The sequence below is a fragment of the Hakea prostrata genome, chromosome 8 (genome assembly GCF_041222555.1).
Source record: "Hakea prostrata isolate BN-2017 chromosome 8, UWA_Hpros_2, whole genome shotgun sequence".
Classification (NCBI taxonomy): Eukaryota; Viridiplantae; Streptophyta; class Magnoliopsida; order Proteales; family Proteaceae; genus Hakea; species Hakea prostrata.
Window position 1 is genome coordinate 18,763,224 of NC_142607.1, and position 27,735 is coordinate 18,790,958.

The 27,735-nt window shown below is 37.4% G+C and overlaps 1 protein-coding gene across 1 annotated transcript; it reads right to left on the bottom strand.

Annotated features, from left to right (window-relative positions):
* Positions 1-10,006: 10,006 nt before the first annotated feature.
* Positions 10,007-16,237, bottom strand: LOC149007376 (uncharacterized). The gene is made up of 3 exons (XM_089166355.1): positions 15,120-16,237; positions 11,423-11,690; positions 10,007-10,747 (listed from the first exon to the last, which is right to left on the bottom strand). Exons 1-3 carry the CDS (start codon positions 15,438-15,440, stop codon positions 10,368-10,370), a joined length of 969 nt encoding a protein of 322 aa, XP_089022481.1. The 5' UTR covers positions 15,441-16,237; the 3' UTR covers positions 10,007-10,367.
* Between the last annotated feature and the right edge of the window lie 11,498 nt (positions 16,238-27,735).

The window sequence follows — 27,735 nt, forward strand, 5'->3', positions numbered from 1 at the left end:
TTCTTCATCCAAAAAGAAATGGATGGTCCATGATAAAACTCCCTCAATCTCCTTCACCGATAGTCCTGTTGACTTAAATGTCTCTCTCTCTCTCTCTCTCTCTCTCTCTCTCTCTCTCTCTCTCTCTCTCTCTCTCTCTCTCTCTCTCTCTCTCTCTCTCTCTCTCTCTCTCTCTCTCTCTACTCTTTTCATACTCTGTTTTCTCTTGCAATGGTTTGTTCCTCATCCGTTGACTTTGCTCCTATTCTTTTCCTCCCGAAGCACACTCAAGAACTCTGAGCTTAGTTGTTGCATTGCAGACGACAATGATGAACGAGAGCCAAAAGAGGAAGACCCAAAAGCCCTTGACCCCATTTGATCCCAATGCTGATCCTTGTGACCGCCACTTTCTCCTGCATCATCCTCTTCCTTGTTGCCCTTTTTTTGTACCCCTTGGTCAGATCCTTTGTTAACGAATTGAAAACAAAAAAATAAAGACAATCATGCATGAAATTGAGATCTGTAAAGAAGAATAAACAAGATTAACATGTGAGATTGCTGCAAATCCCAAAATTCTTTTGCACATTAAAGAAAGTTTATACAAACACTAAGATCAATTCTCCAAGAACCCATTAGATCTTCATCACATAATACAAAACCAGACATCCAAAACAATGGGAAATGTACCAAACAAAGAAGTAGAAGGAGCCGATAGGTTTAACAAGAAAGGGACAGAGTACTGCCAAATTAACAGGATTTCTTCCAGCCAATTTTTCAATCGATGGAATTGAGGAAATCGCAAGAGGATTTCAGCTTTTGATCTCAAAGGAGAGCACCAAAGCTTTTTTAACCCTCCACACCAGTCCCATTGCAATCATCTTCTCTACATCACCGGCCATCTCCTTTTAACTGGAACTCCTCCATCCCTCTTCTGAGTACTAGTCCTTCCTTCTTATCCTTTTTCCCTACCTGTTAAACATTGATTTTTATTAAATAAAAAGATCTAAATGTTACATATTTCACAAATAAAACAAGAAAGCACCCAGATTTCCTATTTACAAATCTCTGTTTTTAGGTCTATTTTATATATGTGTAGTAATATATTTTTTTGTCATAAAAATCGGTGTTAGTAGCAAAAGTTACCAAACTTAAATTTATTCCATAGTCGTTCTCAAGCATTTTAAGCACAAGTTTTAAAGTTCAAAGTTGTGCTAAGACTGCCGTCCTAAATATGAAAGAAAACGATTTTGGCAAAGAACGATGTTCTCAAGAAAGACTGTTACCATAGGCTTATTTATTCTTCCAAAACAAAAGAATAGGTGATTAGTGTTTGTTAAAATGATTTGTGCTTTTGTTCTTTAAGAATGAATCGATGAAAAAATTGGTCCGAAACATGATTTTTGCAAAACAGAAACTTGACAAAAATAAAAAATAAAAAATAGTCATTGACTGTAAACATTTCAAGACCACTCATCCTTGCCCCTTGACACGGCCTAATTTTGTTATGGGCCCAATAATATAATATTAATGGGCCATACATGGTCTAGTCCAACTTAGCTAAAGTTACTAATGGGCTACACTTAGCCCACATTCTAGAAAGGAGGGAGATTCTAGAGGAATCTACATCTAGAAGGTATCTTGTCTCTATAAATATCCCTAGAAATATCTAAACCCACTAGAATGTTCCTAACCATTAGATTATTGACACTTGTACAAAATCATAACTATTCATTGTATCTTACCTCACCTATAAATAGGGGAGGGATTCATTTGTATAAAGCATCAACCAAGTAAGCAATACAAGTTCTCTCAAGGTTCTCTTTGAAGCTCCAAGCTTTCTTCTACTCTCTCTAGTTGGGTTTTAGGTTGACTTAGTACAAGTAAGTGCTAAGTGCTGGCACGGTTGGCTTAGTCAAGAACTAAAGCCGTGACATTTGTGGTATCAGAGCTTCGGTTGGGTGTGTCAAGCGTGTGGGAAGACACGATGACGAGTGAGTCCTAGACGTTCAATGGCGCACAAGAGGAGCTAAACCGTGGGAGGGAGAACCACACCACCAAGGATAGGCGCAAGGGCAAGGATAAGTCTGTTGAAGTTGGTGCTACTATGGAGCCACGTCTAACACGAGTAGAGTTGGCGATGGCCGAGGCAAGGGAACGCCTCGACGTTGGGGAGCAAAGGACCGAGGAGCTTGATGGCCGGATGGATGAGCTCAAGGAGTTCCTATTGGGTGCTCTCAACACCATGGAACACAAACAACAACAACAGCTTGATGCTCTTCAAACACAAGTGGTGGAAAGGATAGCCGCGGTGGAAGCTCGTGTGCATGAGTTGAGTAGAGAGGTAGCAACATGCAGGAGAACCACGACTGGTGGGAATGTGTGGCGTGAAGCACCAAGGGTGGAGGTGCCAAAGCCCAAAGTGTTCGAGGGAACAAGAGATGCTCGGGAGGTTGACAACTTCCTATGGCACTTGGAGCGGTATTTCGAAGCTACTTCGATGGAGGACGAGTCTACCAAAATCAGGACCGTGCAACTCTACCTCACCGAGACCGCAGCTCTATGGTGGAGATGAAGGTACACCGATATACAAAGAGGTACGTGCACCATAGACACATGGGAAGACTTCAAGAAGGAGCTTAAGAAGCAATTTTACCCGAAGAATGCTGCATTCTTGGCCCGAAAGAACATCAAGAGGCTAAAGCACACGGGGTCGATTCGAGACTATGTGAAGGAGTTCTCGACACTCATGTTGGAGGTCCCGAGTATAACCGAAGAGGAACTTCTCTTCGACTTCATGGATGGGCTCCAAAATTGGGCCTCGCAAGAGCTACAACGTCGAGGTGTGCAAGATCTTGCGACGGCCATTGTGAAATCCAGCCCAAACCTAGCCAGGACACCCTATCTGTTTTGGGTAAAGAAGGGTTAGTTTAAATGTTACACCTTAAAGTTGGACCTTGATTTGATCTTAGCTTGTTTCTTGTAGACCCTTTTGGTTGATGATTTGGTGTCGGAACCCAAGCCCATGGACATTGTCGATGATGCCCCTCACTTGAGAGCATTGTCAGTGTTAGTTTTGAATCTGCGCACCGAAGAGGGGTGAATTAGTTGAAATACCTAATAAAATCTTGTACTCAATCCAAAGGTATTTCCCAAAACTAGACTTCTTGATGGACTTGTAGGAGAAAACCCCACTCAATTTGACCCCATATAGCCCTCCAAATCTCTTGTTCGAAGTTGTTGAACTATGTCTGGCAAATCCTGCTTGCGCATCGAAGAAGGTGAGCCTAGTTGGTGGACCTAATGAACTCCCATGCTTGATCTGAAGGTATTTCTGGAAACTATACTTCTTGATTGACTTGTAGAAGAAAACCTCACTCAATTTGACCCTGTATAGCCCTCCGAATCCCTGTTTGAACCTTGTTGTCCTGATTGGTCGACTCATTGGTCGACTGGACCAGTAGACCAATCCAATCGACCAATGAGTTCTGTTTTTGCTAATTAGGTCGTGGCTGCTCTATTTAAGTCCAAATCTCGGGATTACTTCACCTCCTATGCCTCCTAAGCCTCTGGAACGAGTTAGAACCCTAATCTAATCAATTCCCTTGCATTCCTTGGTGATCTCTCACAAGACTTGAAGAAATCTTCATCCTCCTGCAGCAAAGGTATGTGTATACTCACTCTTTCTTCTATCTCTGATTTTCTTTCTTTAATTCTGTTCTTAGATGAGATTAGGAAGAAGATGATCACTCTTGCAACCATCCACTCCATGATCTCATCTTGTTCCTTGAGATCTATGATCATCATCATGATCTCAACCCCAACCAGTTGAATCATTGAAACCCTAACCTGTATGATCATCCGGAGAACCTTTGATAACCTCCCATGTGAGGGAAACCTCATGGGTCATATTTATGTTAATCTAAATTTGACCTTCTATGATTTTCTTGTTTTAATTGGCCAATCATTAATTCCCTTACATTCTGTGATCTCAACCTTTTCCTACGAGCCAAAAAAGGGTGAAACCCTAACTTCTTGGATATATGTTTTGACCCTGTTAATAGCCAATCAATGTGTTTTCTTTACTAAATTGTAACCTATCATCATCTAAATTCCTTATCCTTGATCATCTATATTTTCTTGTTTTATTGGCTAGCAATTTACTTCACTTCATCCGGTGCTCTCAACCTTTTTCATGGGAGCCAAAAAAGGTGAAACCCTAACTTCTTGGATCAAACCAAGAACCCTTAGTTTGATCTTGTTAACCTCCAATCAATGTATTTTCCTTACTAGAATGTAACCTATCAATCTTTAATTCTTTATCCTTGATCATACTATATTTTCTTCATGATCCATGTTTAACCTAATTAGGATTTCTAAATTATTCTTTCTTTGTTCTTGTTCTTGATTGAGATCAGGAAGAAGATGTTGCAATCTTGCAACCATCTATTCCATGATCTCATTCCATCCTTTGAGATCTATGATCATCGTCATGATCTCAACCCTAGCCAAAAGGGAGAGATTTTGAGGGGAAATTCTTGGGTAACCCTCATGAGAGGTTAACCAATTTGGGAACCCTTTTATTTCTGTTAATTCATTGGACCCTCCCCAAAACCTTTCTTGATTGTAAATTCTTTGCCCTAGGGTGAATATTTATTCTCCTTAGTCTTTCCGTGGGATACACGGATCCTTGTTAGTAAATCCCTAATCGTATGATTAGAATTTCTTTCCTTTCACTTTAATTGAGAACCTTATTTTCTCTCATTCGTAGACCCTTCCTAATTCCATTCTTGATTTTGAAATACTAATGAGATGTTCCTTTATCTATCTTGGGTTGTTTTTGTGAGAGTTAATTATGGGTAACTCTCATGGGAGGTAACCAACTCTTATGAGAGGTAACCATATCTGAGACCCTAATGTTCTTTTATCTGTTGGAAACTTCCCAACACCTTTTCAGATTGTGCATTCTTTGTTTCTCTTTCCCTAGGGTGAATCCTGATTACCCCTAGCCTTTCCATGAGAGCCATCGGTTATGTATGATGAAACCCTAACCCCTTTGTTATAGACCTTTTGAGATTGATTTTCGGACTAAGATCTCCTCCATGTCTTCATTAGGGTTAGGTTGTACTTGGTCATCAACCTCATGGGCAATGTTTTTATTAACCTAAACTAGATTTCCTATGATTTCTTGTTATTTTCTTGATAACAATCATTCCCTCTCTTTCCGTGATCATAACCTTTTTATGGGAACCATTAGGTTGAAACCCTAGTTTCTTGGGTTAAATCAAGAACTCATATTTTGACCATGACTTGATGATTTTATCTTCCTATATGATTCTAATACATCCTAGGAAGTTCCCCTTCAAATTTGGAATCAATCCGACTTCAAACGAAGAAGTTATGGCCAAAACAGTTTTCCACTATTCCGTACTGACTCGATTGGTCGACTGCTTGGTCGACTGTGTTAGTGGACCAAGGCACTCGACCAATGAAGTCAGTAGCTTCAATTTTCACTCAGTTTGATTCGTTTGCTCTCTGATCTTTTAGGCATCTTTCCTAATGTTGTATCTATGATTATTAGGGGTTTATTTGCTAAGTTTGGAGCCTCTCTCTTTGATCTTTGGATTATCTTTGGCAATAATCAAGGTAAGGACAGTTATTTCCTTAACTACATAGATCGCATGCTCTCTGGTTTCTACTTTATGAAACTATGAGTTTGCCTACTGTTATTGTATTTTATACTTCTGATGTACTACTGTAAGTACAGTAGCACTTATCATATGTTTTCTTTTCCATTATTCAAGCTTATATGAATTGCTTATTACTATATTGTTTAATGATTAGAGCATGATCTTATATTCTCTTTTATATGATGAAGTGTTGACTGTGTATGTCATGACTGATCTGAATGTGTTTGTTTAAGTTTGGTTTGGGATTGGGAAGTGTCCTTTTGACGCTTCTGTCCTTGGACATCGGAGGGAATAGTGTGGGATGTTCTCCGAAGATGCCCATCGACGCTTTCCCAAATCAATGGATGTCATACTAGGGCTATCTAGCAGTGTTGGACTAGGATGTCCCCGTTATATCAGACCCGATTCGGAAGGGTATTGAGACCGAACGACCCGTGGCAGCAATGGGGATTCACGGGCACTCAAGACCGGTAACCAACCCGTGAGAGGACGGGAATCACATTGTGGGGGCCATGTATTGGAGGGTTGCATATGGCTAGACTTGGGCTCATGGGCGCTCGAGACCGGTGAGTATATCCGTGAGGGGACATGAGAGCTTCCCGTTTACCATATGTGAGGATACCGGAAAGGATCCCGAGAGGGGAGGAATGGAAGTATCTGGACCTGACTTAATGTAACTGACTAGATGACTTGCATTGGGCTAGGCTTTTCCCTGACATGCGCTGGTACTTATGCCAAATGGTTGTAAGAGAGTGTGTTGACTTAACCCCCTACCATGGTTTGTCCGAGAGGGATGGCGGACCCATTACCAACAAGCTGCCCAAGATATCTTAAATGGTTGAGGGAACCCAAGATATCTTAAATGGTTGAGGGTGTGTGTGAGCGGACCTTCCCAAAGAAGTACGGTGCTATGACTTAAAGCATGTCTGCCATAGAGACCAGCATACATAGAGTTTAGATGCATACATACCTTACTTGTTTCATATTGCATTGCATCTTGTTATGGTTTGCTTCCATGTTATTTATGTTGTTATGGATTAACTTGCCTTACTGAGTTTCTTTCGAAACTCATTCCTTTTTTTGTACAATCTGTTGTTAGACTTCTCTACAGGTTCGGATTTCTTTAACGGTATGTATGAGGAAGCACAAGGTGAAGAAGATGAAGACTGAAGAGCAAAAAGAGCTGACTGAAGATGTGGATTAGATTTATTTTGTTTCTTCTAGACTTATCTTTTACTTTACTTGTATTAGCTTAGAGCTTTACTTAGATTTCGATCTACCTTCCGCATGTGTTTGTAGGGTATATTTCCGCTATACTCTACAGCTGTCTTTTGATTTGGTATCTTGTTATTCCGCACTCTTATATTCTATAATGATCCTTCTGAGATCCTTTCTTGACTTTTATTATAAATTACTTGAACATTATGATTTGTTCTTGCTTTTGATTATGTTATTGTGCGAAATGGATATGATCGTTCCTAAACTTGATCTTGAGGGCTGTGGATCACACTCTCGGGTATGCCAGTTAGGGTACCGGCTGGGAGGATGTGACAGCCATAGTGGCGGCGGAGTCCTTGATAGAGTTTAGAAGGGACGAGTTTAAGACCAAGAAGAACAACAATGACAAAGGTGGGGGAGAGAAGGGGTCGAAGACCGACCACACAAAGTAAGGCACGAATAAGTCCCTTCGAACAAGGAGGGTGGCAAGCAAGAAAAGAAGAAGAAATTCCAGCCCAAAGACAAATGCTTCCTTTGTGATGGACCACATTGGGCTAGGGATTGCCCAAAACGGAAGGCCCTAAGTGCACTCCTCGAAGACACGGACGAAGAGGAGGTGCACATGGGATCATTACAGCAGCTTGGTGTATCAAGGCCAAGGAAGACAAAGCCCCTACATCAACAAAGGGGTTGATGTACATACGTAGAGGTGCGTATCAACGGCAAAATGGCAAGGGCCATGGTTGATATGGGGGCAACACACAACTTTGTCTCAATGAAGAAGGCAAAGCGTTTGGGGCTCAAAATGAGCAAGGAAAGAGGGAGCCTTAAGGCCATCAACTCGAAGGCACGCTCTATTGAGGGAGTTGCCAAGGGAGTCGAGATGACAATTGAGGCTTGGAAAGGCATCGTGGACTTGTCGGTCGTGACAATGGACGACTTCGACTTGGTGCTTGGCATGGAATTCTTAACACGGGTAAAGGTCTTACCCATGCCATTCTTAAACAAGGTGTGCATTATGGAGGAAGGGACTAAGGAGGGGCCACAGCTTCTTTCGGCCATGCAACTGGAGAAGGGAGCCAAAGAGGGGCAAGTCACACATTTGGCAGCACTCTTGGAAGACAAGGAGGATGTCCCCAAGGCAGCCAGACCGAAGGAGGTCAAGAGAACTCTAAAGGAGTTCAAGGACATGATGCCCCCAAAGTTGCCCAAAAGCCTACAACCAAGGCGAAAAAGGTTGGACATGGCTAAGTCATGCTTAGACAAAGCCACCAAGAAGATGAAGAAGTGGGCCAACAAGGATAGACGACCCGCAAACTTCAAAAAATGGGACGTAGTCATGGTAAAGTTACTACCCCAAAAATTCAAGTCTTTGCAAAATGTGCACAAAGGACTAGTCCGTCGGTACGAAGGCCCATTCAAAATGGTGAAGAAGATGGGTAAGGTTTCCTACCAACTAGACCTCCCACCAAAGCTCAAGATCCATCCTGTCTTCCATGCAAGTATGTTGAAGCTTTACCAAGGAGATGCGGAGGATCCTAGTCGTGGGACTTCTACAAAGGCACCTACGAGCATAACAACATCCTATGACAAGGAGGCAGAACATATAATGGCAGATCGAGTAATGCGCAAACGTGGAGTGCCTCCGAGTCGAGAGTATTTGGTGAAGTGGAAGGGATTGCCCGAGAGTGAAGCAAGTTGGGAACTAGAAAAGCATTGTGGCAGTTTCAAGAACATATAAGGAAGTTCCACAATGAAAACACGACAAGGATGTCGATGGAATAGGAGGGGGAGAATGACACGGCCCAATTTATTATGGGCCCAATGATATAATATTAATGGGCCATACATGGTCTAGTCTAATTTAGCTAAAGTTACCAATGGGCTATACTTAGCCCACATTCTAGAAAGGAGGGAAATTCTAGAGGAATCTACATCTAGAAAGTATCTTGTCTCTAGAAATATCCCTAGAAATATCTAGACCCACTAAAATGTTCATAACCATTAGTTTATTGACACTTGTACAAAATCATAACCATTCATTGGATCTTACCTCACCTATAAATAGGGGAGGGATTCATTGTACAAAACATCAACCAAGTAAGCAATACAAGTTCTCTCAAGGTTCTCTTTGAAGCTCCAAGCTTTCTTCTACTCTCTCTAGTTGGGTTTTATGCGGACTTAGTACAAGTAAGTGTTAAGTGCCAGCACGGTTGGCTTAGTCAAGAACTAAGGCCGTGACACCCTTTGCTCGCAAACCCCTTTTGCTTATTCTCTTTTCACATGCCCTTGTTTGAAAACTAAGACCCTTTTGACAATTCACACAATTTTTCAACTTCTAAAAATACCAAAAACAGTTTTAAGTATTTTTTAAAACATAAACACTTTAGTTGTGTGATAAAATTTCATTCTAGAAGTAGAAACAGTATTAGCAAACATTTTATTGTAGCGACTGGATACAGAATAGCTGAAAAACAATGACCCTTTTCACAAAGAGCTAGAATTTCATAGGAGATAAAAAGATGAAGAAGACCTTTGTTCATCGGAGAGAGAGTAGATAAAAGAACCAAACATTTCTTATCATTAAGGTTGAAGAATCAATGAATGAAAATTTCTCATATTCCATGACTAACAGTCTTCCACTTAAATCCAGCCTGCCTCTTAACTTTTGCTTCGAAAAAACAGACACGACAAATAAATTACTGGGTTAGAGCTTTGCGTTTTTTGTCCAGTGAGTATCAAAATTACATGGCTCCAAAAATAAAAATAAGGAAACCTTTTAGTCTTTCTCCTTGGAGAGATTTTACTTCCAACACAATAGCTTACTTTGGTGTAATCCTGGCGAAATAAGCTTTCTATTCCAGCTTCGTCATGTATTCATTCCTAAACGACAGTTTATTTGAAGGGTAGTTACATCCCATTCAACGTATCACCGTATCACGCTCGCTTATTAGCAAGGCGAGTCCCACCTTCCTTCAGCAAATTTCGATGGAACAACTTTCCTACACAACCAATCCATCATCAAAAGCTAAAAAGGAACTCCACCAAATAGATACCGACCCAGTAGCCAGTTTGATAAGAATAAAAAGCAAACTGCAAAAACAAATCGAAACTACACAGAGGCAACACTGGGCAACACCAATCCATCAGAAAACCAAGAAAGAGAAAAATAACAAAAAATCAGAATAGATTCTGGTCGTATAACCAGTTTAACTTGTCAAATTTGATTTAACATTCAAGGACGATTTTTAATAAGCGAACAAAAAATTTGAAGAAAAAAGTCTAGAAAAATATGTCACATGACATCTGGGCATTGGCTGGTAGTAGAGAACTAAAAACGATATTTTCAGGCAAAAACCAGTCTCATACTATCAAAGTTCATCTTGTGAAACCCTAAGCTCCTGCTGTTTATTTCGCATTCAACAAATGAACAAGGCACAAATACATGCATGCTCACATTTTGGAACCAAAAAACGAGTAAGCCTAGCGCACAGGTTGTTGGTTATAATGGTTCTTCTCCTTCTTCTTAGCTGCAGCAAGCTTAGCACTCCTTGCAGCAGCCTCAAGGGCAGCAGCTTTTGCAGAAGCATCCATCTCTTTACTCGATTTTTTCTTCTTCATTGAAGCCACCTTTTTTAGACGCTCCTTCACATCGACAGCAGATGCATCATCTTCTGCATTTTCAGTCCCAGCAGCTTCATTCACTTCATTTTTTACCTCTGAACCATTAGGTTGCTCCTGTTCTTTAACATCCTTGGACAACTTATCCTTCTTTTTCTTCTTCTTCGCACTCTTGCTCTCAGCAGGCTCCTTCTTTTCCACATCCCCATTAAGTTCATCAGCCTTCTTCTGTTGTGTGGTACCTGAAAGTGCACAAAAGAACACCTTCACTGTAGGAAACTCAAGCCAAGTGACCAGTGACCTCATTACAGAAGGCACATGCACCAGAATTTCAAGGTATCTAGATTTGCCAATCTTAACTTTCTTGGTATTAGCAACAATCTGTGTAGGTATACTCTTCATTCTAACAAAAATGTTATTATTTGTGCAGGGGCTCACCACCAGTTAGGAGCCAGGTTGGGGTATGGGGATATGCAGGATGGACACGTATTGTTCATCAATGTTGGAAAGAGGGAACTTAATGGGATATTGGAGACTATGCTCTTTGGCCACAGCAACACAGGGAAGGGAAGTTGGCCATCATCTTTCAAAAAGTTCAGGAGCCGCCAACAGAAAGGGGCCCCGAAAAAAAACCAAAAAAACAAACAAACCAAAAAAAACAAAAAAAAAACCCCCGTGCTCCTGGTTTTGCCCCCCCCCACTTACGACAATATGGTGCAGCCTAAATTCCTTTAATAAAAGTTTTCCATCCCCCAAAAAAAAAAAAAAATTTTCCCAAAAAAAAAAAAAAAAAAAAAAAACCCCCCCCAAAAAAGGGGGGGGAAAAAAAAAAAAAAAAAAGCACTTCATCTTTCAAAAAGTTCAGGATGGTGATTTACTAAGCACTTCAAAGAGACAAGATATTGATCAGAAATTACCTTGTGATTCATCTGGGCCACCCGTCTCTTTATTGTTGATCCCAAACTCAGCCAAAACAGCCTCAAGTTCAGCAAGCTCCTTTTTCTTCAGTTCCTTCTTTGACAGCTGCCTTTCTGTTTCCTTTTGTGGCTGAGGAGCTTGGGGAGTCTTTGGCACCACTGTCTCCGATTGCAATGGAACATTGGAATCATGTTCATGTTCATAATCATGTTCTTCCTCAACATCATCATCACCTTCATCAAGAAGATCTTCTTCACTTTCACTTTCCTGGAAAAATAAACAAATGCTACTTTTCAATTATCAAAAGCATACCAAATATAATTGAACTCAACTCCATTATCCCAACCACAGATGTCCTATAATAAACATCAATATGCCATGAACAGTTCCTTCCTATGCTAAAAAAAATTAGAAAAAAAGGACCAGCAACTCAGGACTTTTGAACTTGCTAGATAATTTCTACTACAAGAGAACAGTCTGACAGATGACGCATTAGTGGTGAATTACGGATAGACCTGTGAGGAATTTGAACCACCTCGACAATATGGTTCATAAAAGGCAATGCATTTCCCATTCCTACGAGTGTTCCATATTCTTCAAGCAACCCCCCCCCCCCCCACAAAAAAAAAAAAAGGGAAAAGAAAAGAAACAATTTTAATAGCATGATTTCAATCATGAATGCATGAGAACATAGACAACATGGTTCATAACAGGTGGAGCATTTCCCATTCCTACAAGTGTTCCATATTCTTCAAATAACTCCCCATCCCCTTCAACACCATTCCCTCCCCCCAACCCACCAAAAAAAAAAACAGAAGAGAAACAAAATAACCACACAAAAATGAAAAAATAAAAAACAATTTTGTTAGCATAATTTCAATCATGGACACCTGATAACATAGACAATAGGTCAGCTAAATCTAAGAGTCAACTAAACTGACACATGTCAGATATACCCCATCATGCCAAAGGCCCACCACAGTCTCTCTGGAAAATACATTGCCACAAGCATCAGAGTCCCAAAACAATCATCTACATGCACCCTCAATCAACCCCCCCCCAAAAAAAAAAAAAAAAAAAAAGAAGCAAAACTTTTCTCATTGAGAGAGGTGTTATAATGAATTCCAATGTTAGCACTTCTCCAAAAATAAAGTTCATATATTCAGCCAAAAAACTTGAACTAAATAGCTGAATGAACATGCAACACATACAGAGGTCACCAGCAATACATCGCGAACAACCCAGAAAAAATTACTGAAAATGAGTACTCACACAAAATATGCATTAAATTAAAACCAAGAAAAAATTTATATATATTGCAATCAAGAACTGCTCCTCTCAAATTATTATAACATGAAGAGTCCTTGTTTATTATCATAATATACGAGCAAAGACAAGTACTAGTTTTAAGCTTAAAAAAAATTTGAAGTTTCAATGTTGCCATAACAGAAATAGATCTCCTATTTCTTCTGCTCAATTTTTTTCTCTGCATGACATGGTCCACAGATAAAGAGGAAGATATACACTAAGCAGACTAGACATCCAGCAAGTATGCAGAATACAATAATGGAGTACAAAACACTGCTTCTTCTGCTCAATTTTTCTCTGCATGACATTCCACAGACAAAGAGGATGATATTCACTAAGCAGACTTAACATCCAGCAAGTATGCAGAATACAGTGGAGCACAAAACACTACAAGCATAGGAGCACCAATGATATAGACCAAGGGAGCATCCAGCAGTATAAATGACAGAGAGAGGATGAAGTGGATCTGAGGCTCCAAAATCCAACTCAAACAACTTATGACCCAACCAACTCAAGTAGTGATTAGCAATAATGTAATTAACAAAAAAAACAAGTAAGAAAAGCCAAGGCACCATATGTGAGTGTGGAAAGGACTTATAAGCAAAAGCATAATCTTGGAAGGAAAAACTAAAAAAGGATAAAAGAATTTGGGAGTAAAGAGAAGGGCTATAGGAAATGGGCATTTAAAGGGGATTTAATAACAAAAGGAAGAAATTAGTCATAGAAGAAAGTATGGGTTGTCTTCTTCCTTGAGCACAGCACTCATGGTAGAAAACAGCAGGCGGAAATAGACAAAGATATCCTTCGCAGCAGAATTGGAAACCAAAACCAAGCCCTCTTGAATGCAAGTCATTATCAGCCCAAATACCACACATGAGGCAACTGATGCCTGTAACAACTAAAGGCATGCGATGGGAATCCAAAGGTGATGTCCACATACAGTAGGTTCTCTTTGCCCTCAAACTTCAGGGCTAAATCGATAGAACTCAGTTCAATTGATGCTTTTTGCAACTGAACAGGGGAAAGAAACACAGCGAACAGAAATTTTTTATTTACCCTTTTTTCTTTCTTTCTTTCTTTTTTTGGGGGGTGGGGGTGGGGGAGGGAGGATATTGCCAGTGGCAGAAGGCAATAAATCAAACAGAAAGCGTAAGAATCGCACACGCACCAGCACTCAGGCTTCAATTAAACTCAGTATCAATCATCTTTTCAATCTTCAAAATCTAGTATCGTATCGGGTTACACACACATTTATAAGACCCAGAAAATAAAGACTCCTAATTACTTCCTATATCTTGGGCTAACAAGGTTAGAAACTCAATAAAGCCAAATTGGAAATTTCCCCACATCTTTAATAGCCACCAAGTTGAAAATAAAAATACATAACTACCCTAAGAAAATAAACTCTAAATATCATACTGAACCAGAATTTGCATTCTCAAACGGGTCAACCAAGCTCAAGGGACAGCTTTTGTATCAGAAAAAAATTGCTAAGGAAATCGCACGGATGATGTGGAGTCAGGATATCATCAATAGTCATCCTGATTTAAAGTCATCAAATGCTCATTATTCTAAACAACGTTTTTTACTGGATAGGTCAGTTCCAAAAAAGGAAATCATCTACAAACAAAAAACTGTTTAAAAAGCAAATGCAGCAACGGTTGCCAAAAAACAAAAGGACACATAATTAGGGCAGAGAAACCGGATTCCCTGGTGACGAGCTCTCACTTGTGTTAAAGTTCACAATTACTTACTCAAAACTTTGCCCATGTAACGCTAAAAGATCAATATACATGAATGAAATATTTATGCTACACAATTGAATATAAATTACCAGCAATGAACAATAGATATATAATGGAATTACTACTAATCAGTATAGCAGAAATGATTGTCAAACACTAAAACCAATTCTAGAATAACATAGCTTATTCTTATTTTGTCCACTGAATACCTTTCAAAACCATAGATACAGACAAAATACAGGTTTATGGCTACTTCATTCAGCATAAAAACACAGAATATTTAACAATGTCTTTCCTTACTAAAATTGGAACATTATCCATCACAGAGAATGATCCTTTGCCATTAAAAGTAACCAACACTATGGGGAATGACATGCACAAAAATTCAAAAAGAAATACAGACCCGTCTCATTCATCAGCATCATATTACGCAAAGCTATTATTTAGTTTAAATTTACAAAGGCACTAATCCAAAAAATAATATCACTTAGTACAGAGTATATGGAAAAAGGGGTAAGCAAAATATACACCAGCTGCACAATATCGAACGAGCATCAAAAAAGATTAACAATAAATTCGCACTCTCATACCCAACACCTTCCTCACAGGCCAAACTGATAAAAGGGATGTAAAATGAACATACCTCAACAGGTGTCATACTCTCCTTATTCTGTTGTGGTTCCGCAGGACCCCAAGCAGATTGAGGCGGAGCAGTGGTTGCGTAATAATCATCGTCATCATCATCATCGACGTCAGCCCAGGATTTAACTGTAAGAGGCGTTGGTTGCCAGAAAACCTGTGGCTCCGGTTCTTTCGCCTGACTTTTGGAAGATCCCTTGCTCTTAGATGATCCATGCTCCTTATCTGATTTCTTCTTCTTGCGTAGGCTTTCAAGAGCGGCAAAAACATTAGTACTGTTTATCCCACTGGAGCCATCGTCCTTCCTGCTTCCACCTCCGACCATTCTATCGAGATCTCAAATGAGCCACAGTTATGATCAAAGCCGAAGTCTAGAAACGCTGCAGTTTCGACCAAAACAAGGAAGACTTGAATTGCAGCCTCCGAAATTCAAGTCCTGGAGCGTAAGAACAGCTTATCTACGGATCGAAAATTCTTGGATACTGTTAGGTTTACAATAAGAATTGAGATCAACACTACAATATCCAAAGCTTCCGATTTCACCCTAGATGCTTCTTCAAAATAAGAGCACTTATTCGCGAGATTAGGATTGCCAAGAAGTTACGGATCTCTAGTTTCAGACAAAATCAAGAGTTTCCGAAAGATTAGGGCAAGGTAGGAACAATAGTATAGAGAAACAGATTAGCGAAACTTGCAAGTTGCAACCTCTCGACGACACTCGATGATGTCGCGAAGAAACAAAAGCTCCGACGGCGGATTCAGAGTTTCCAGACGAGGTGAATCCAACAGAGCTGAATTAACACTAAGATTGGTTTCTCCCGAAAATTCTCAAAAAGGAAATAAAAATTATCTCTAGAAAATCGCGACAACAGAGAGATCGAAACGCAGATGCGAGGAAACTGATTAAGAACCACCTCTTAGGGTTACGATAGCGAAGAGTTTCAAAAGAAATGCTCGACGAGCTCGATTTAGGGTTTCGGAGGAGAAGAACTTCGAACGAGTTCTTTATTTTTTATTTTTTCGTAACACAGAGGACTTCCGGGCCTCTCTAAGGCTAACGCAGCTGATGAATACGGATGAAGATGTTTTATATCGTAGGAAGAACAGGACGAAACGAAACCCTCTCTCTTCCTCAGTTCTTCTTCTATTATATCTCAAATTATTATTAACGTGTTCCCATGGTGTACCGATTCTTATCGTACGCATAGTAAATCTTTCGCGGATAACGCGTCAAGGCATGGGAGATTTCTATAGAGCCAGGTCATTGAAAATGGTGATCTTTTTTTTTTTTTTTTGGTAAAAAAAATGGTGTTCTCTAGAGGTATCAATAAGTTGTTTGGGTCTGATTTCAGTTTGGTTTTTTAATCTTGTACAATTTGGGCCAGCTTAAACCGGTCGACAAGATGATCTATAGAGCCAGGTCATTGAAAATGGTGATCTTTTTTTTTTTTTGGTAAAAAAAATGGTGTTCTCTAGAGGTATCAATAAGTTGGTTGGGCCTGATTTCAGTTTGGTTTTTTAATCTTGTACAATTTGGGCCAGCTTAAACCGGTCGACAAGATGATCAATGTATAAAACTAAATCAAAACTTTTTTGATCTACTTGATTTTTTTTTTTAACAAAAAGCAAACTTACATTAAGCTCCCTAGGGTAATTCTCCTACAGGGTGTAATAGAAAGTTCGAAAATGAAAAAGGAGGATACAATTACAACATATAGAGAGAGAGAGAGAGAGAGTAGTTCCACAAGCTATTTAATTTGCCCAAAGTATTAGCAGATCTATTTACATATTTGAAAACCAAATTGTCAAAATAAGTATTATACTTGACTATAACTGATCCAGTCCAGGAGTGAGTAGGTGACCACTGAAAGCCAATCCAGCAGCAAGATAATCCGTGTGGATGGTAATATGAAGAATAATGAAAAGAGTAATTTTGCTTGGGTCATGAGCATTTATTATATTTCAAAATCTTTGTAACTTGACTAAAATTGATCCAGTCCAAGGAGTGTGTAGGTGACCACTGAAAGCCAATGCAGCAGCAAGATAATCCACGTGGATGGTAATATGAAGAATAATGAAAGAGTAATTTTGCTTGGGTCATGCACTTTAAATTGTAATTTTGTTTGGGTCATGAGCATTTATTATATTTCAAAATCTTTGTAACTTGACTAAAACTAATCCAATCCAAGGAGTGTGTAGGTGACCACTGAAAGCCAATGCAGCATTTCATCAAGCGAGATTTTGGACTGTCATATTCGAAATCTCAGTCGAAATTAAATTTTGACTGTTAAATTTGAACGGCTGAGATTTCAATCTAATGGCCCGAAATGCTTTGCATAACCGTCCTGCGCATTTATAGTGAAGCAAAGTCCATGAAAAAGAGGGCAAGTTGTACTCCATTTCATATAACCTCAAGCTCTGGGACTAAAATTGAGATTCCCTTTGAAGCAATTGATTTTGTTGCTATGAATGTACCATTTGGATAAAAAAGGAATCCTCACACGTCCACCTATTCAAGTTGAAGATACTAAAGAAGCATCCATGGAAAGCTTGTACCGAGTAGGAGTTGGATCCTAATCGCTAACTTCTTGTGTAGAAGGTACTGTAAGAGATAATTAATTTGAAGAGAGATCAGCACATTGAATTGTTGAAACTTGTTGAGGAATCTCCATGAACACTTAAATGATTGTTGTAATCACAATACACCTTCAAAGCTGAAACGCATGGTAAAATATTCGAAGGAAACTCAAGTTTCGACCGGGTGAAAATGGGAAACTTAGGAGGAAACTTGGAAAATTTCAAGGAAATCGAGGACTTTTCCGTACAAGTTTCGACAGATTCTAGAGAGTATTTTGGGGTGGGATCCTGTATTTAAGCTAATTAGAATATAAAGAATACATTTGTTGTATTTTGCTAAAAAATCAATGTAGATATGTCATTCAATGTACATAACATCAATGTAGAGTTGTCCAAAAAGTACATTATAAACTTAACTACTTAAGCACATAACATTCAATATATAATTTCCAACTTCAAAATAGTTGACAATAAAAGGAAAATACAACTTAGTGTTAGGAGGAGTGCCAATAGTGGATTCATCTTGTGAGTTGAGTAGTACTATGCCTGTAACATCCTCTCCTCCAACCAACCAACGAACATAGACATCCCATGACATTTTATGCCTATGGTTGTCAAGTTAATCGACAACTGTAACTTTATGAGTCTGGTTATCAATATGCTTAAGATAAGCAACCTGAGGGAATACGCACTTTGGATAAGGAAGTCCTGATGGAGGGGGTATTTGTCATGGTATTTGGGGAAACATGAAATAAACAAAAAAATTGAAAATTTGGGAAAGCTACAAAATTTACAAGAAAAAATCCAAAGTTTCCACGAAATTTGGGAATTTTTTTCCTCATGGATCAGCTGGTCCAACTGGGTTGAACCAAGTTTCGACAAAATTTCGACAGTTTCAATAAAAAATGAGGACTTTTTTTCGGTCCTCACAAGTGTCGATGGAATTTTGTTCTATGCTGAAACGTACTAGAGGTACTTTCTTTAAGGTATTTAGATCACCTACAACTTAAGGTATTTTCCACTTATGTATCTCATGGTTGTAGATTTCTATGATTTCGCCCCCCCTCTTTTATGCTTAAAACCTTTGTCGTACGGGATAATCTGTAGCTATAGTTGTAGTCTGATTTATCTTCAAACTTATATACATCCTTTGTTGTGATTCTGAGATGAATTTATGTAGGCAGACATTGTAACAATAGATAGTGATTTGCACCAAACATATGTGGTTTCGACTAGGTTTCTGTTTTTCTTTGTCGTCTAGAAATAGAATGTAGGAGCAACATTGGCCAAATAAACTGCAAATCTTGATTGGACAACATGCTGCCCTTGTTTTAACTCCAAATCTCCCTCATTTTCCTCCTTTTTGGTGTAAAAAGATACATCAAAGATAGGGATTAGGGATCATGAAATTGGTGATGAATCTGTAGGTTATATAGCCGATTGGAATAAATGCTTCTATGGATTGGATAGTGTCAACTCTTTGCAGACGTCAAGGTATTTGACTGTAATGGTTGTCTACAAATTGTATTTATACTCTAGATCTGATATGATATGAAGTGGGAGGGCTTGGGCTGGGCTGAGCTTCTCAACCCATAAGATAGTCTAGGGGTTGGATAATTAGATGGGTTGGGGCTATCCTGAGGCTTTGGGTGGAGCTCCTACCTGTATCTTCATACAATATGCTTGTTGATTTAATGGTCTTTTCAAGTATTTGAAAAGAATACATGAAAATAGAAAATTATTAACACCCAAAATTTAGTCTTTCATTTTTTGTAGAAATGACACTCCTTGGTGAATAGAGAACATGAAGAGATAATGTATTTAACTTGGCGAGATAATGAAAACCTACCAGTCTTGTTCTAATGGATCATTCTTGAACCATTACTTTGTTTGTGGTCCTATAATCATTCACACACTCTGTCACTTTAGATTCCTCTCTTTCTAAATCCTTAGTCAGCCTAACCCACAAAATGTCATGTGTTCCAATCCAATCCAATAAAGCTTAAAAAGGTTGAATGATTATTACATGACGTATTGGTATCTTGAATGATTTTACAATTGTATTGGTATTTTTAGAAGAGCTGCTTTGCTAGACATATTACCATGTAAATGTAAACTTCATTAATTTGGGATAGAAATTAAACCTCATTTTGAAATGTTTTCATCATGTAAGTTATACTAGCTGTACTAGCTGCTACCAAAGAGAACTAAAACATGTAAGGTGAATAGGAAGAAATCTTTTAGGGAGAATGGTATGACTATCATGAGACAAGGATTGAATGATGGTTTTGCGGTGGGGAATGTCTACTGGAAATATTGGGAGGAAGGTGCTGGCTTGATTTGGTAGGACAGAGGGTTAGTGATAAAATTAGGAAGTTGGCACAATTAAGGTTAAGGTTATATTCCTCATTTTCCTTTGCATCAGCTTAATAATTGAATTTGGGTAAATATTTTTGCCATCAGTTTAATTAAATTACCTAGAGTCAAATATAGAATCAGTAGCAAATATGATGCAAACTGTCTTGAATTCCTTCCCTCCAACCCAACCTGAAAGAGTGAATTCAAGGTGAATAATTACAAAAGTGGTCATATACAACACTAGGTTCTATACATTAGAAAATCAAATTTTAATTGCTCTCAATATTTGCACAAAAAAATATGTTGAATGTATCTTATTGGTTGGTTTTTCAAAAGCAGCTACTGTTTTAGAATTAGACATGAAAAAGAAATGTCTAATTGTATGTTTTCACCATTATTTTTTACAAGTCACTGCAAGTCCTTTTGGAGCCCTTCTTAAGGTAAACAATACATTTGCTTTCTACTAAGGGTCATTTTTATTAACTAAGAAGAATAGTAAATCCTTGTCCCCACCTTTAGCATTGCCATCAACAGGGGAGTGGGCTCCCTTAATTACATGTATATCCAAACCAGAAATCTCTGGCAGTCCTGAAATATTCTAATTTCGTTTATCTGTTTGCATCCTATCCATCTCATGTCTGATAAAGCCCATCATCTCCCTACTTGTTTGGCTGCTGATGAGGCAAGGAAATCTACTATCCGATTGACTCTCTGTAGCAGTGGGATATTTTCCAGCTAATCTTGTCTAGGAATGGCTTGAGTGTAGGCCATCTCCATTGGATTCCCGTGGCAAGAGACCAAATAATACTGAATCTGTTCCTACCTTCTTTACCTATGACTTAGGAAAGTATAGAACAGGCATATATCTAATATGAGATGCATTGCCTTCTTGGAATGGTTGTAACTTGAAATGCATAAACTCATCTCAATAATTTCTTTTAATTATTTTTGTCGTTGGTTATAATCAATTGTTTTGGTATTTTGTTTTGAGATATATTTTTTGTCAATGTTCTTTCCTTTTTTTTGGTAGCAAGTGCTTTTTCCTTTCTTGTGGTATATTGATGGTGAAAAATTCTGATTAAGTTATGAGGCATTGACATGATATTGGAAGTTTCTTTTTTCTTTTATTTATTGAATGGCTCTCGGTTAATGGTATATAATGATTTGGTTAGTGGCTTAATTTGGCCACTTGTTTAATTAATAGGGTTTTGGATTGCAGCTGTAATGTTCATATTAGAAATTGAATGATGTGATCCTTTTAGTTCTTTCTTATTTATTCCCATATAAAAGCTTATTGTCATGTCAAAGTTGTGGAATACAACTTCAATTATGTTTGTGCAATCATACATTCTTAACTTGTGAAATATATTGAGGAATGTTAAATAAATTGATTGTTCTTTCAATATAATAAGCTTTTGATGTTTTCATCAAGGTGTTTTTCATAGTAGGGACTCTTTTGGATTGATCAAACATGTGTTTTTGTAGGTGAGAATCCTTAACTCAAATGGAAGAGCACCTAGAAAGTTTCTAGGGTATGATGGTTCGATTTCATCAGGATTCATGATGTTAATTTTCTTCTTGACAAATAATGAAAACCATTTGTCCATAAATAGATGAAGCCTTTGGTGATCTTTCCTTTGTTTTTGATGTTCTTAAGTGGTATTTGTATTTAGCTTAGTTTTCTTTTGGTTTATTAAAAAAAAAAACGTGCCCATTTTATACATGCCATACAAGATTATGTGCCAATTCTGCCAGAGAAATGTGCCCATCTTTGTCCAATCATACAAGATTTAAATACAGATTCTGTCAAATTTGCCCACTTCAAAACAGAAGTATAAAAAGTGAATTCTGTACACAAGTGGGCAAATTGGCACATAATCATTGCCATACAATCCCAATTGACCCAGAAAAGAAAGAATCGCTTTATTGTTAAGAACGTCATGTATCATCCCACAAGAAATTTGTAGAACACAATAAGAAGGATATATGGTAAAGAATGTTCATTTGATCCAATACAAAATGTTGTGGATTGCCACATCAATCCTCACTTAATTTTAGTGATAACAAACGCAAGATACTAATGTTTTGCTTAAGAAATGATTAATTAGAATGCAAATTGATTACGCTTAACGAATCAAGCAAGTAAGTTGGACCAAGGAAAAGTGATCAAGATATGAGTAGGATCATGATATGAGCCAAAGGCCAAACCCAAAACTCAACAGTTAAATTTAAGTGTGTAAACTTGAAGCTTGAAGACCATATGAAAACTTGAGATCAAGAACAAGGACTAACCAAGCTCAACGTCGCACACACTCATGCATTATGTCTACAAAACACTAGAAAGACAAATAATAATTAGGGATGGATAGAAAGAGCAAATACACAAGTTCCATGCTTGCTGAAACATATGACAAGTTGTTTCAGCTTAAGCCTTTTGTTTGATGAACTAAATGGCAAGCTTTTTCAACGAACAAAATTGTTTTCCTTAATTGAAATCCTTTTTAGAAAATGACAAGAAATTTCATATGATCATTCTCTGATAATACTTGAAACTCTAGAGACCAAACATAATGATTCTACTTCTCAAAAAGGCATATTGTTAGAACCCAAATTGCTATATTTTCAAACGGTCACATTCTGAAAAGGCAAGCCATTTGTTGGAAAATATGACTATTATTTATCCATTGGAACACATGTCATGGCTAAGGGTGTCAATACGGTGCGGTATCGGTAATTCGGTACGGTACCGTACCGCATTTCAAACCGTCTAACCATAACCGTACAATACCATATAAATTCGGTACGGTATGAAAAGGGTATTTTAAAAACGGTTTGGTACGGTTTCGGTATGAAATCGGTACAACAAAAACGGAACAGTTCTGTATATGGTACGGTATGAATTCGGTATAAAATCATATCACTTTGCTAATGAACCTTAATTTAGAAGGGCACTTCAATAGATGAGAAATAGAAGAGATTGATTAAGCCAAATAACAGCCAGGGGAAACATACCCTTAAGATAGCCTGAAGGACATGGATGAGACAAAAAAATGGAGACAACATTAGCTATTCTAGAATTCAAAGTTGCCTACATGTTTGTCTGTTCTCTCCTATACAAGAAAACATTTTTTAGGCTTCCAATATAACGAAACACCCATGTAAATTTCATACTTGAAATGCTTGGAAAATTACAAATATAAATGAAACGCTATGCTTTCTTGGCTCTTGCTGCTAGGAGGTTAAGGTTATTAGGCAAATATGCAACTTGTTTGGTGGGAAAACAAATAATAGAAATACAATCCCAAATTAGCACAAGTTGTTTAGAGACTAACTGATTAAGATCTACAGAAATGGAAGAACCATCTATTACAACTATAGTCCTTTAGCACCTTGGTTATTCACCTATTAGGGTTTAAAGGTTAAACTAAAATTACAAAACTAACCTTAAAAGCGGTATTCGGTATGGTTCGGTATTCGGTAATTCGGTACGGTATTCGGTATGTACCAACGATATACCGTCTAAAATTATAATCGTACCGTACTAAATTCTAAAAAATGGTTTCGGTACATACCGTACCGAATTTGAATCGGTATGGTACGATGCGGTTTTAAACGTTATGGTACGGTATGGTTAAACAGTTTCAGTACCGTATTGACACCCTTAATTCATGGCCAATACTTCTGCTAGATATAAGTTCTAGAGGTGTAAACGGACCGGATTCGGATCGAATAGTGGTATATCCATATCCACATCCTATTATATTCGGACGGATTCGGATAATATCCTATCGGTTTTCGGACGGATGCTGTCGGATTCGGATGATAATCGAATAGTTATTATCTTAAGTAGATTCTTTAAATGGGCATGAATATAAATTGAATGCAAGTTTTCGACTACCTATTTACATATTTATCTTTTTATTCGTGAGGACTAGGTTTAAAATTTAAGAATTTAACAACTTTGGTAGCTATTTTAGTAGAAAATCCAGAAAAATAGTCACATATCATAGGTAAATTTATAAAAATAAGAATAATAAATCTAAATAAGTAACTTAATCGGATAATTTTATCGGACGGATAATAATCGGTAAAAAAGGGGTATACCATATCCACATCCTATTAATAATCGGACGGATTCGGATACCCCTAAACGGATTCAGATGCGAATTCGGAAGCGGATTTCGGTTATCCATTTACACCCCTAGATATAACCCCACACCATGAGACTTAAAACGCTAGCCTTTGCCTACATTTGCATCAATCTAAGTGATAAAAAAAATTTCATAACTCCCATTGTATTCAAGCCTCTCACTCCTTATGTATACTTTGAAGGATCCTTCCAAGAAACTAATCCTATTAAGGTTGATTGTGGCTAAAGTGGCAATAAGCTGGTTGGGAGCTCAAGCTATCTCGAGTATTGTAAGTTTTACATTTGTGCATTTTTTTAATAGGAAAAAGTCTATATATTAAAATGTGACTAGTGCATGAATTTTGAAATAGAAGGGTCCGAAATCCACAGAGTGAATATGGGCCAATATGTTTTACATGAATCGGGCACTGCCCTCCTTGCTAGAGAGTCAGCCCAACCAGTATTCTCTCAAGGAATACAAGCAAATGACATGAATCAAAAGAGGAACTAAGATATTTGATAGTTTTATATAATAGAATTGTAAATTTGGCAAAAAAAAGAAAAAAAAAAAGGGTAAATATCACTTACCTCCCCTCTTACCTTGCAAATATATCAAACACCTCTCCTCTGTTAACTTTCTTGGTTAAATTTAATTTTTACCTATAAATATTTTCTAAAACTCCAAACTAACATTGGCTAAAAATTTTTTTTATTTAAAACCTTAAATTAATGTAATTACCCTAACAATTAAAATACTAAATTACCCTCAATTAAAATAATTGTAAAAACCAAAACACCATAGTTATAATCCAACTTATCTTTAATTATTAAAAGCCCAACATACCTTCTTTCTTTTCTTTTTTTTTAAATATTTATCAAACAATTAAAAAAAAAAAAAGACTAATGAGTTATTTAATCATTTAAATTTAGTCTGTAATGTTCACGTTAATTTTTACCTAGCGTGTTATTCTCTTTCTAAAAAATATTTATCAAACAATTAAAAAAACCCAAAATAGTAGTACGTGTTTAATTTTATCAACATATCCTTCTTTTTAATTGTATTTTTAATTTTACTTGATAGGAGTACGTGTTTTTTTTAATTGTTTGATAAAATAAAATAAAAATGTGTGTTGGGCTTTTAATAATTAAAGATAATTTGAATTTTAACTATGATGTTTTGATTTTTAATAATTATTTTAATTAAGAGTAATTTAGTATTTTAACTGTTAGGGTGATTATGGTAATTTAGGGTAAATAAAAAAAATATTTTCAGTCAAGGGTAGTTTGGGATTTTAGAAAAATATTTAACGATAAAAGTTAAATTTAACCAAGAAAGTTAACAAAGAGGAGGTGTTTGATATATTTGCTAGGTGTTTGATATATTTGCTAGGTAAGAGGGGAGGTAAGTGATATTATCCAACTAAGAGGAGGTGTAAGTGTTATTTGTCTAACTAAGAGGGGAGGTAAGTGATATTTACCCAAAAACAAAAAGAATTAGAACTTTAAAGTGTGCTCTTGCCTTGTAAGATTGAGATAGATTTGGACGAGAGAAAGAAAAAGAATTTTGAAGGGAGAGGGTAACTCCCTGTTGTGATGGTTGAAAATTTTTACCACATGAGCCATTGTGACTTTCCTTGGCCAAAACTCAAAATCTGAATTCCCAATCTTATGGTCTTCCATGCTCGATACCCAAGGATCTAACCAAAGGAGGTATCCACCCCATTGCCAACTTGACTGATGACCATCACCTTAAGTAAAAGTATATAGTATGCTGCAAATGTTATTCCAAGTCCAGGATCCACTTTCTGCCATCACCTTCTAGTAAGAAGGCGTAAACTCTGGAAAATATCTTGATTTTAAGGCCTTTATCCATATAGAATCAAGGTGAGTAATCACTCTCCATCGTAGTTTTAGAAGTAGCATGACATTGAAATCTTTAATTCTCTTAACCGAGGCTCCCCCAATTCGTTTGGTTGGCAACATCAATCCCATGAAATCAAAGTAAGGTTCTTACCCTTTGTTGGATTTCCCAATTAAAATATTTGACATACGGAGTCCATTTTTCTGTAGAAGTTGTTGAGAATCTAAAGCACTGTATGTGATATAGCGAGAGAGACTGAAGTATGGATTGCGTTAGGACTCCTCGTCCCGCATATGACTGAAGTGACTTTTATTGCAAGGATGTCATCCTTTTTAACTCGGAAAAAAAGAAATATATCATCCGCGAAAAAGAGACGAGAAATTTTCGATGCTCGTTGAGAAATCCTTATACCTTGAAAAAGTTCAAGAGAATTTATACTCTTTTAGTGGCCTAGAGAAAACTTCCATGATGATGAGGAAGAGGTAGATACTAAGTGGACAACCTTGCCTTTATCTTCTAAACCTAAAAAACCATAAATAGGGGCTACCATTGAGTTTGATGAAGCAAAAAGTAGATGATAACAAGGTCTCCACTGGTCTATACCAATGCTGATCAAAACTCAAGTAGCCTAGGAGTAGTATAATTACCCCCTCTCAGTCTATCTTGTCATACGCTTTTGACTTAGCTAATTTAAGGGTCACATACCCAATTTTTGCTCTTGTTTTATTAATGAAATGAAAATTTTCTTGTACTAAGAAATTATTGTTTGAAATTTGTTTATTAGTCATAAAGACTCCTTGACAAGGAGAGATAATGCTAGGATTATAAATTTGAGTCTAAGAGCCAGGATTCTTGCTAGAATCTTGTAACTGACATTCCATAGACTGGTAGGTAATTTAAAGGCTTTTCACGATTGATTTCTGGTTTTTATATGATTAGATTTTCATTAAAAAAAAAGTGTAATTACATAACTAACACAAGTGTTGCATTTATGTGATTCTACCTAAAAACAAAAAGTGTGGCTTCTATTGAAGTAGGGAAAAGATAAAATAATGCAAATGATGAAAGGCTTGCTTGATTTGCTATAAAAAACTTGACTTTCTAGATTACCAAGGACACGAGTGACAAGTGACAACAATTAAACTAGAATGAGATCCACTCAATTCCAATGGCTTCTAAACCTTCGTTTGAAGTATACGCACGTGTCAAAAAAAATTTCGTCAACAAACACGTGTCAAATTGAGTATAACAAAATTAACATCCAATTAAAATTGATACTTCTCTTGATGTTTTGCTTAGTATGTTTTTATCATGCACGTGAGTCTGTATTATGGTAAAAAATTTGAGGAAAACTCAAGTTTATATCGGGTGAAAATGGAAAATTTAGGTGGAAACTTAGAAAATTTCGAGGAAATCGAGGACTTTTCCGTATAAGTTTCGACAGGTTTTAGAGAATATTTTAAGGTGGGATTCTGTATTTAAGCTAATTAGAGTATGAAGAACACATTGGTTGTATTTTGCTAAAAAAATCAATGTAGATATGTCATTCAATGTACATAACATCAATGTAGAGTTGTCAAAAAAATACATTATAAACTTAAATACTTAAGCACATGACATTCAATATATACTTTCTAACTTCAAAATAGTTGACAATAAAAGGAAAATACAACTTAGTGCTAAGAGGAGTGCCAA